Source organism: Ornithorhynchus anatinus, chromosome 7 (assembly GCF_004115215.2).
Source record: "Ornithorhynchus anatinus isolate Pmale09 chromosome 7, mOrnAna1.pri.v4, whole genome shotgun sequence".
Lineage (NCBI taxonomy): Eukaryota > Metazoa > Chordata > Mammalia > Monotremata > Ornithorhynchidae > Ornithorhynchus > Ornithorhynchus anatinus.
In genome coordinates, this window is record NC_041734.1 from 37,105,109 (window position 1) to 37,117,218 (window position 12,110).

General features: G+C 42.6%; 1 protein-coding gene across 10 annotated transcripts in view; it reads right to left on the reverse strand.

Moving 5' to 3' along the window:
- The window catches only part of HDAC4 (histone deacetylase 4), a 516,681-nt gene that overhangs the window by 237,694 nt on the left and 266,877 nt on the right, over positions 1–12,110 (reverse strand). Inside the window, exon 1 of one of the 10 annotated variants that reach the window (XM_029068946.2) lies at positions 3,753–3,889. The exons of the other annotated variants lie outside the window; for them this stretch is intronic. Coding sequence (XP_028924779.1) covers positions 3,753–3,780 — 28 coding nt within the window. The 5' untranslated portion in view covers positions 3,781–3,889. Of the gene's footprint in view, positions 1–3,752; positions 3,890–12,110 lie in introns of those variants that run through there. 10 annotated transcript variants of the gene reach the window in all.

Below are 12,110 nucleotides of genomic sequence, written 5' to 3' on the forward strand. Positions count from 1 at the left end.
TTCTAATAGTGCTAACTCCACCAACATACATCAAATAGTCAAATGAGAAGCAGCGTGGCTCAGTGGAAAGAGCATGGGCTTTGGAGTCAGAGGTTGTGAGTTCGAATCCCCACTCTGCCACTTGTCAGCTGTGTGACTGTGGGCAAGTCACTTAACTTCTCTGTGCCTCAGTTCCCTCATCTATAAAATGGGGATTAAGACTGTGAGCCCCATGTGGGACAACCTGATTCCCCTATGTCTACCCCAGTGCTTAGAACAGTGCTCAGCACATAGTAAGCGCTTAAATACCAACATTATTATTATTATTAAGTCACTTAACTTCTCTGTGCCTTAGCTACCTCATCTGTAAAATGGGGATTAACCGTGAGCCTCATGTGGGACAACCTGATTACCCTGTATCTATCCCAGTGCTTAGAACAGTGTTCTGCACATAGTAAGCGCTTAACGAATACCAACATTATTAAATGTCATATTTTGTAGCCTCAAGGACTTTCAAAAATAGACATGGGTATTTATGTGCACATACATAGAACAGTCCTTCAGGGTGTGAAGATGAGGCTGCTGATGGTGAGATTTAATCATTAAGTGTGAGTACCACTGATAAGAGTGAGGCTTGACTAGGAAGGCCTTCCACATTGTGGATCCGTGATGATCTCTCTTTGGAAGACTTATCGTTCCTGCTTCCTTTTGGGAGTGGAATATTCCTGAAATGCAATGTTAAGACAGTCACCCCATTTCTAACCATTGCTCACCAATGACGATATGTCTTCTGGTGATGTCTCCCAGCTGTGTTACTTCTTGTTACCTTTTGCCCCACTATGTCTTGAAAGTGTCTCTTCTCTGTTTATGCTTCCCCACTTCAGCTCACTATAGAAAGAGTGTTTGGGTATCCTGCTGGAACATATTTTTATCACCGTCACGCTCAACAAAGGTGTGAAAAAAGAACTGCTCTGATGTTAATGGACAGCCAGTTTGTCCGGACTTCATGCCTTGTGCTATTTTGGCATTTTAAGAATAATTAGGTACTGTTAAAAACTGCTCTAGAAGTAAAATATGGTCTCTCAGATTAAGTTCAGGTCTCAGAGTTGTACACATTTTTTCACATTTTATAAAACTCACATATACCACCACACATATGATCTAAGCGATAGCCTATGACTCATTAATGGCACTTACTGAGTGCTTACTATGTGCAGAGCACTGTACTAAGCATTTGGGAGGGTACAACAGAAATAGCAGGCACATTTCCTGCTTATACTGAGTTTACACACTAGCAATCTCGTTGACTAAACAAAATGGTTAATCAATTTCAAAGACACACATCTGCTCCATCGTGACAGCGAAAAATTTCAGAATATAATTAATGAAGTGTTTAGTTCCTTAAAAAAAGCTAGGGGAATGAGCATGAGCCTGGGAATCAGAAGACCTGGGTTATAATCTTAGCCCTGCCACCTGACTGCTGTATAACTTGTGCAAGTCATTTAATTTCTCCATGCCTCAGTTCCTCATCTGTAAAATGGGTATAAAGTACCTGGTTCTCCCTCCCCTTCAGACTGAATTCCATGTGGGACAGAGACTCTGACTTGATTAGAATGTATCTATCCCTCACTTAGTACAGCACTTAGCATATGGTAAATGCTTAACAAAGACTATGATTACAATTATTACCATATGGAAAGATGTTAGTAATCTTTTCACTGTTCTCTGAAATGTACTAATAAAGATAAAATGTTTAACAGACAACTTTTAAAATAAATTGTGAACAAAAGAATGTAGCTTTGGTTCAGCACTTATAGTCCAGCAATAGGACTGGAGGAGCAGCACTGCCCACCATATTGGCAAAATAATAATAAAGCACATGTAATAGTCGTATTTGGTAAGCACTTGGTAAGTCAAGTAGTGTACTAAGTGCTGGATAGATGCAAGATAATTAGGTCATACACAGCCCTTGTCCCACCTGGGGCTCACAGTTTACACAGGAGAGAGAACAGGTATTGAATCCCCACTTTACAAATGAGGAAACTATGGCACAGACAAGTCAAGTGACTTGCCAATGGTCACACAGCAGCATGTGACAGAGACAGGATTAGAACCCAGGTACTGACGACCAGGTCCGTGTTCTATCCACTAGGCCTTATGCCGCCCAGCAAATGAAGAGGAGCCATGAGTGACTGGCAAGCTGCAACTCAGCTATCCCCGCTATAAGGGACAAATCACTACAGAAAAGCTCTTTCATTAATTTTTGTCCTCATCTCTTCAAAATAATTGAGACCTCCACCATTGAGCTCTGCAGTCAAATACTTCATCAAACCTATCATAATCAGACCTGAATATGGCAGGGTAGACAATTTTATTTGGTACTGGTTAAGCATTTACTATGACAGGAATGTACTAAGTGCTGGGGAAGATACAATATCATCAGTTTGGACACAGTCCGTGTCCCACATGGGACTCAACTTTCATCCCTATATTCCAGATGAGGTAACTAAGGTACGAAATGAAGTGACTTGCTCAAAGTCAGAGAGCAGACAAATGGTGGAGCTGGGATGAGAACCCATGTCCTCTATCTCCCAGGCCCATGCTCTATCCTCTACACCATGCTGTTTCTCAGCCATAGACGGAGATTTGCAGAACATGAGAATACAAAATCCCTTTTCCAAAATCATTTTATGCAATACACTGATCCACATGGGATGGTTTCTGCCCAGATGCACATGCTCCACCTAAGTGGGTAGCTATATTACAGTTGATCAGGCACTGAATGGTATGTGGTAATACAACACAAACCATTTCCCCTTTGTTTATGTTACTCATACTCTTCTGACAATGTCCAACAGATACAAGAAGGGGGGAGAGGAAAAAAACAGGAGAATGGGAGAGAGAAAGGGAAAGAGAGAAGAGAGAGAGAAGAAAAGAGGTGAAAGAGAGGGTAAAAGAGATCTAGAGAACGTGTCCTCATTGCCTTGAGTTTAAACTCTGCTGGTGAGATCTCATCTCTGTGTATGAGTTTGGCCACAGAAAAACATGCTCTTCCATACGACAACGATATGGAAGAACAATCAGGTCCCTTTTCTGGCCCTTTCCACAGTGGAGGTGAGTTGTGCATCCCTAAGTATGGAAGCTCAAAATTGAAAGTCTCTGATGCCTTGGAACAACAGAAAGAAATATAGGGGTCTGCACCCTCCAGAAGACTTAAGTGGAAGTGTAGAGAAACAGTGTTGTCTAATGGATAGGGACCGGGGCTGGGAGTTAGAAGGATCTGGATTCTAATCCCGGCTCCGCCATTCATCTGCTGTGTGACTCTGGGCAAGTGGTTTCACTTCTCTGTGCCTCAGTTATCTATTCTGGAAAATGGGGATTAAGGCTGTGAGCCCCACATGGGACAGGGATAGTGTCCAACCAGATTAGCTTGGATCTACTCCAGAGCTTAGAATAGTGCCTGGCACATATTAAGCACTTGGGGAGGAGAGGAGGAAGGCAAATCCACCAAAGCCGCCTTTTCTTTGGCATGAAAAACAGTGAAAAATAAAAATAACGCAAATCACTTCTATCTGTGCACAAGAGGTTGGACTAAATGACCTCAGGGGTCCCTAGCTGACCTTTACGCATATGATTCTTTAATCTTAAACTAAGCTTCATTCCAGGACTTGACCCCACAATAGAAAGACTGTATTGACACAAATCAGCTCTGACATTTTGCACAAACAGGATTACTAATCATTCAGCTTTCTTTTAACTTCTTTCAAACACACCTGTTCTGGGCCACTTCTGTATGTTCATCTTTTTCTCAGTTCAATCGATCAAAATGGAACTCTACTAAAATTACTAAAACTTCTCCTTGTGACAAGACTTCGTTTTTGTCAAGAGCACAGCAAGAGATCCGTTCCCATCTGTAGAACACAGAATTCAATTTCTCTGAAACATACCAAGGAAGAAAAAATGCACTGATTTATTGTTTACACAAGTGAAGTGTTTTTTGTTTGTTTGCTTTCTTTTCGAGAAAACTTCTTGAGAGCAATCTGCCCCAATAAAATCCCTGCTTTTGAACAATTTCACAACCTTGCTGGACCCAGCTTTCAGACAGACTCAAGGATACTGTGAGAGGAAGTATCAACGCCATTACCCTGTCCTCTCCCAAGCACTTAGTACAGTGCTCTGCACAAAGTAAGCGCTCAAAAAATATCACTGATTGACTGATCAAGGCCAAGGAAGTCAGGGTCGGAGGCGACCATTCCTACTGTTTGCTTGAACTGCTCCCCAGCCCTTGCACCCATTCCAGTCACAGCTGTGGCTCCTCTGCCTGCTCCTATCCCACTCTGCAGCTACCATTCATTCATTCATTCATTCATTCATTCATTCATTCAACTGTGTTTATTGAGCATTTACTGTGTGCAGAGCACTGTACTAAGCACTTGGGAGAATACACCATCTCACCAGGGTCTACTCTAATACTGCTGCTCTCCCCTCCCACCCCGTCCTCAAGCTGTACTGATGGCCGCCAAGTCCTAGCTCCCTACTACCCCCAACCTACTCTAGTAATAGTAGTGGTAGCTCCTTTTTTTAAAATACTATTTAAGTGCTTACTATTTGCAGGTACTGTACTAAGCACTGGGATAGATTCAAGCTAATCAGTTGGACACAATCCACATGGAGCTCAAGGTCTTAATCCTCATTTTACAGATGAGGGAACTGAGACCCAGAGAAGTGAAGTGACTTGTCCACACAGCAGCCAAGTGGCAGAGCCAGGAATAGAACAGAGTCCTTCTGATTTCCAGGCCCATGCTCTATCCACTAGGCCATTCTGCTTTCTCTTCTTTCCCACTTTTCTACCTTACCCCAGCTCTAGCTTTTTCCCCCCATTAAGTCCAGCCAATTGCTGCCTAGGAGTCTTCTCTGGGCCAAGCCCAGCATTTGGAGATGGCAACCCAGACAAGAACTCCTAAGGGAGAGGGAGACAGACTCATCAATAGATGGAAAGACTCTCGTATAATGAATCAAAACAGGCATCTGCAAGATGTCGCTGTTTGGAAAAAGGGGCCCCGTGGACACCCACTGTCAGCAGAATTAAAAGTTCTTTTTATAACAGAAAGGTCTTTGCTTGCGAAAATCCCCGAGTTTGGATGCAATATAGCTATTCAAAATCTTGGAAAAAAAGTTTCAAGAATTGCCCCTTTACTTTCAGATGCTTGCTGGAAATGCCATAGCATTTTCCTCCAAAAAATGTTTATTGAAAGGTATCATTATAAAAATTGAACCTACCTAGCCACACTGTTTACTTAGTGGTGGCCACACTGCATTCCCGAATGGGTAAGGAAGGTATGGAGCTGAATACAGAATAGCCAAGCCCTGGGCAGTGGAACTTAAATACATCATGGAGGAAAGAATCCACTCTGTTTGAAGTGGGGGGAAGGGATGAGGGGGAAGGGAGGTTTAACCTCACTACTTAATAGTCTGGAGTCTAAACCAGGGACAGCATTTTGTGAAAAGCTCACCTAAACCCTTCTACCTCGGCTGTCTGCAGCAGCGGCTCATCTTCAAAGTGAATCCAGAGTCAGTTTCACAATAGCAAATCAGAAAGTGAAGTGGCAGAAATAATCCACTGCAGAAAATAGAAGTAAGCTACGGAAATGCGAGTCCAAGATTGGAATGCTTATGATGTGCCCTTATATTGTAATTCTGCAAAAGAAAAAAATCTGCATCAGGCTGAGCCCAAGTCCCATGTGAATAGGGCTCAGACCCCAATCCAATAACCAGCCATGCCACTCTGACATCGGAAGATGATGATGAAGGAAATATTGTGCCTGACTGCACGTGCAGCCCCAGCCATCACACGTTGAACGCCCTCCCAAAGCAGCATGGCTCAGTGAAAAGAGCCTGGGCTTGGGAGTCAGAGGTCATGGGTTTGACTCCCGGCTCTGCCACTTGTCAGCTGTGTGACTGTGGGCGAGTCACTTCACTTCTCTGGGCCTCAGTTACCTCATCTGGAACATGGGGATTATCTGTGAGCCTCACGTGGGACAAACTGATTACCCTGTATCTGCCCCAGCGCTTAGAACAGTGCTTTGCACATAGTAAGCGCTTAACAAATACCACAATTATTATATCCGACAATGACTCTCCCCCTGGCCAAAGCTTTATTGACAGCACATCTCCTTGAAGAGGCCTTCCCTAAGGTCTCCTTTCTTTATCTCCCAATCCCTTCTGCTTTGCCCTGACTTGCCACCCTTCCCAGTCTCACAGCAATTATGTACATATCTGTAATTTATTGATTTATATTAATGTCTGTCTCCCCCTCTACACTGTAAGCTTATTGTGGGCGGGGAATGTGCCTGCTTAGTGTTGCATTGTATTCTCCCAAACACTTAGTACAGTGCTCTGCACAAAGTAAGTGCTCAATAAATACGATTGAATGAAGATGCACGGTTAGCATCACCAACCACCATGATTTCTGACCTCAAACCAAGGACAGAGAGAGAGAAGTGGGTAAGCGAGCTAAAGTCCCTCTTCTTTAGCCAGGGACAAGTCTGGACAAGACTCTGATATGAGCCTGGCTCAGTTATGACCTGCAACATTTTCTAAAGTGGATACACAGGTATACTATCCTCTTGTTAACCAGCAACTCTGACCAGAGTTTGTGCAGCTAGTTGTTCTTTGTAGGTCTGCTTTGCTCTGGACTCCCACATATATTTGCTCAAAATGAGTTGCTCCGTACCCAACTGCATTCCATGCATTACTTTAAAAGTCAAGATTAAGGGATGGGATCTTGTGATAAGTGGGAAGAGGACTATCAGAGAGAAGACATGCCAGAGTGGGTGAGACCAAGGGCCCATATAACCCATTATTCTGACTCCAATAGGGGCACCAGAGGACAATGATGGAGAGAACGATGGCTCCCCTCCCTGTTAATATTCCAAATCATGAGAGGCTGTGTGGCCTAGTGGAAAGAGCATGCATCTGTGGGCTGGGAGACCCGGGTTCCAGTGCTGGTCACATGCCTTCTGTGTGACCTTGGGCAAGTAATTTAACCACTCAGTCCCCAGCTTCCTCATCTATAAAATGGGTATAAGATACAGCATCTCCCTTTCTCTTAGACTGTGAGCCTTATGTGGGGGAAAGGGATTATGTCCAATCTGATTACCTTGTATCTACCCAGCACTCAGTACAGTGCTTGGCATATAAGACTTAATACTATCATAATTATTATAACATCCATACATTTTTGTTTTAAAAACCCATCATAATTATGTTGGTATATGTTAAGTGCTAACTACATGCAGAGCACTGTTCTAAGCACTGGGGTAGATACAGGATAATCAGGTTGTCCCATGTGAGGTTCACAGTTAATCCCCATTTTACAGATGAGGGAACTGAGGCACAGAGAAGTTAAGTGACTTGCCCACAGTCACAGAGCTGACAAGTGGGAGAGGCGGGAGTCGAACCCATGACCTCTGACTCCGAAGCCCAAGCTTTTTCCACTGAGCCAAGCTGCTTCCCATCATGATCATAACTGTAGGATATGTGATTTTTTCAGCAATAACTGTTTTCACCTAGTTCACACCTTCATGATTTTGAAAATTTCAGATGCTTAGCTTTCATCTTTCTGCATCATCAAATTAGTAGTACTTATTGAGCACCCTACTAGACACTTGGAAGAATGCAACAGAGTCAGCAGACCTAAAACCTGCCCTCAAGGAGTTGGTAATATTTCTTAATTGAAGAGTCTACATTTTTACATCCTATCATTCAATCATATTTATTGAGCGCTTACTGTGTGCTATCCTCACATAGACCTCACCCCAAACATCCTAACTATCCTTCTCTTTAATTTTTCCATCTCTCCTGTGTCTTTGCTGAGTCAGAGCTCATCCAGAATTCCACGTATGCCTTTTTTAAAAATAGACTTTATTTTTTTTGCCTATTACTGCATGTTGAACCAATAATCCCAATGATCCGAATATTTCACAACCTCTTTTATGAATCATGTCTGATAAACCAGAGCTCGTCATCATTTATCATAATTTAGATTATTTTTTCCCTAGGTGAATTACCTGGCCTTGCTCACATTAAAGCTCATCTGCTTGTTTTCTGACTGCTGATTCACCTTTAAGTGATATTCCTGCAATTGATCCAATCAGCATTACGTGTCACAACCCACAAAAGTTTAGTGTTAGCCATAAAACTGGAGATTTCTACACTTTCCACCTTACGCAATGTTTGAGAAAATGTTAAGTACAACTATTCCTGCCAGGGAAGGACCCCACTATAAAGGTTTCCCCAATAAGAAAAACTGCACTTTATCCACTTTTGTTCCCATCTTCTTGCCACTTGTCCAGTCCTCTGAACATTTCCTTCCACCCTACGATTACTCCATTTTCATTGAAGAGTTAGCTACAAAGAACTAGACCTCTGTGCAATTTCACCAAAAGCATTTGAAACCATTTGTTGACTTGGCCATCATCCTCTATGGTACAAAGTCATTAAAGCTGCCCAGCTTTTGAAGCTACTGAATGGTGGGTGGGTTGGCTAGTGCTCTTACGATGGCTGAAGTCCTGCCTGATACATTCACCAGAGGGAAACTTGGGTTTTATTCCATTTAGTTTTGGTCACCTGCAGCACCCAACAGAGAACCAGGAACTGGTGTAAAATCTACTTTCTCTGGTTTCAAAGACAGTCGCCCCATTCAACAAACTGTCAGTGAAATCAAGAGCCCCTGAGAGAGTTTTCCACAAGCTGGTAATCATGGATGTCTCTGTGCTAAAGAATGCACAAAAACCCAACTGAATGGAACAAAGGACTGCTTTAAAGAAAAGGAAGAATATCTTGGGGTTGCTTGATGGAGTTTTCCATTGTAGGTTACAGACGCTTAATTAAGCTCCTTGAGGGAAGGGATCATGTCTACTTACTCTACTGTACTCTTCCAAACGCTTAATACAGTGCTCTTCCCAGAGTAGATGCCCAGTGAAGATCACTGACTGATTCACTGATAAGTCTCAGTCCAGTCGCAAAGACGGCCCAATCCAACATCTCCACAGCAGTAATCTCCACATTATAGATAGGATTTACTGAGCACCTTCTGTGGGCAGACTCTGTAACACGTCTAGGGGGCATTCCACAGGACTAGGAGTAACAGCCACTGCCCTCAAGGAGCTTAAAATCAAACGAGGAGAAATACAGACCCAAACTGAAGTCATACAGTGGGAAAAAAAGTTTAAGGCACTGATTTAAAATGGTGAACACTAATAAAAACAAAATTAAAGGCAATTGAATAAATTAGTAGAAGGTATACACAGGAGAGTTACGGTGGCTAATGAAATGATATGATCAGGTGGGTGGGGAATGGGCATTGGTGGAAGGGGATTAGCCTCTTGAGGGAAGTGGATTTTTAGGTGACACTAAAGATGGGAAGGTAGTTTGGCATACTTTAAGGGGAGGAGGGATTCAATGCAGGGGAAAGGCAGCGTTGTACTCAATTCCCTTAAAGGCTGCAGGCATTTTGCCCACAATCAATCCAATTTCATTAGAATCATCTCCAAGCCACACTTAGTAGAAAAGAGCAAGAAAGGATCTCCAACAATCAAGTCCTTGTATCCGGCCACTCCACCAGTAATGAAATCATGCTAACTACATCTCAGTTCTACTGAACTGGACTGGAGTGAAGAACAAGTGACAGATGGTGCCTAAGATTCTTAAGCAGGGGATCTTCACACAGACTGGGTAGAGGCAATGTTTCCAGGATACTACTCTTACCTGACTTCAAACCACTCAAAACAGTTGGGGAATCCTAGGAAATACGACCGGCAGAGAGTCAGTTTTCAAGTCACTCCATCACAGATGCACAGTGCCATTTGACAATAATAATAAAAATAATAATATTGTGGTATTTTGTTAAGCACTTACTCTGCACCAGGCACTGTACTAAGCACTGGGATCAAGTTGGACAAGGAAGTTTCTCAAAAATAACTGGGCATCTCATAGGAAAAAAAAAATATTCTCACATTCACCATTTTACTTATGCTGGCTCCCCAGTAGAAAATTATTTTCCATTTAAATATTTCCAAAAGACTACTATCTACTTTGGTGCTCCAACAAATTTCAATTAACTGCAAAATAAATTGCATTATATTGCATGTTCCTGGAGAGCAGGGACATATCTTTTGTTTAGTTATACTCGCCAAAACACTTAGAACAGTGTTCTTCACACTGTGGAGCCCAATAAATGCCATTGTTAATTTGAACCCAAACCACTAACTTCTCTATCTTGATATTTTTTAAAAACAGACTGGTATAGGGCTAAAGAGAGCACCAAGAGACCTGACACATTAATAAAGTACTCTGAAAAATGCTGCTTGCTTTCCTTTCAACTAAACTTTTTTTTTTGCTTCTGTGTAAAGCATTGCCCGCCTCTAGATAGATCCATAAAATCAGCTTAGTTTCCTGCACTTCACTATTTTTATCCCAGACAGAAATGGCAAAGGATATTTATGCTCCGAGGGTTTCTGACGAGAAGCGAGGTAGGAGACATTTAGTGGCTTTTTCCAATTAAAGGGTCAGGATACTCACTGCAAGCTATAGGTCTGGGGTCCAAAAGAGGCAAAAGGCAGAAACCTTCATTGGTGTTCTGTTTTTGTGCTCCTAATGCTAACGTTTAACACCTTAGGAATATGAAGCGGAGAAAAATAACTACGGAGTAGTGCTAACAAAGCATTCCTTTCACCTCCAGAGACCCACACTGTAATCTGGGTTAAGCCACAAGCAAAATGAATTTGATGACCTTTAATTGAGTTCTTGGTGAACACTTTTCCGCATCAAAAACCACCTCAAGATTTGGCACCAACTAGCTCCACTGGCAGTCTTGGGAAGGCCAAGAAATTGGACCGATAAAGAGAGGAGACCACAAGAGGCCAGCAGAGAGGGAAGGTGGGTCAATAGCCAGCAGTAGCCATTCCTCCGGGGTGTGTTCCTGGCCACTCTCATGAGAAACAAACTGAATGGCCCCTCAATGCTAACTTCTTTTCTGAGTCTTGCATTATTACCCCTCACTAACTCTTCCTCTTATTTAAAAGCTACCGCTGTAGGTGACGAAAACATTTCCCAGTTCTCCACTGAACAGTGCACTCAGGTAAAGGAAAATATGAAATAAGCAAGCTGCCATAATACACAGATACCAGTGTCCAAAGATACTCTACTGGGACTGAAAATCATTACGATTTACACACTTCTGATGCAAAGATATAGCATTTCTAAAGTTAGAAAAGAACAAAATCATAAGTTAGAAAAGAACAAAATCAAAAACACTCCAGCAGATCTCAAGAAGGTTAACTTTGATATAAAGAAACTTTCTTGCCCCCCAAAGTCAAAATAATCTATTAAGGGAGAGGAGAATAATTTTGCCTCTGAATTTTTACAGTAGTTTATTGAATAAGTGTCTCATTTTCAATCCCCTGACTCGGCAAATATGAAGTCTACTGCCTCAGAATCATAGTGATAGCTTATATAGATAAGACACTGTTCATAAACATTCCTTGGAATGAAGGATGAAACACAGGAATTAAAAGGTTTAAAAGAAAAATCATCCTATTGGTAAGGCAAAGTCTGCTTTTGACTAACTAATGTTTTTATAAGCTACATGCCATTTGGTTGTCCCTTCTGTGAAAAGGGTAAAAATTAAATTATAACCATTTCTGACACTATGGAAACTGGGAAAGTCTTTCAGAGGGAAAGTTAAAAAGGATATTTCTCCCCAGATTGCTTCTTAATAACTGAGTAGAAAATCAACACGATCAGGTCTGAGCTCCCCAAAGTCACCCCTCCGCCTCTCCCCTCCCCCCCACCAACCCCCTCCCCTACTTTCCCATCCTTCCCTGCAGTATCTTCAGAGGAGATCTCCTCCCTCCTCGCAAGTGCCACACCCTCCACCTGCGCCTCGGACCCCATTCCCTCTCACCTTCTTAAAACCGTCGCCCCTGCCCTCCTCCCTTCCTTAACTTTTTAACCACTCAATCTCCAAGGGCTCCTTCCCCTCTGCCTTCAAACATGCCCACGTCTCCCCCATCCTAAAAAAACCCGCTCTTGACCCCACTTCCCCCTCCAGTTATCGTCCTATCTCCCTA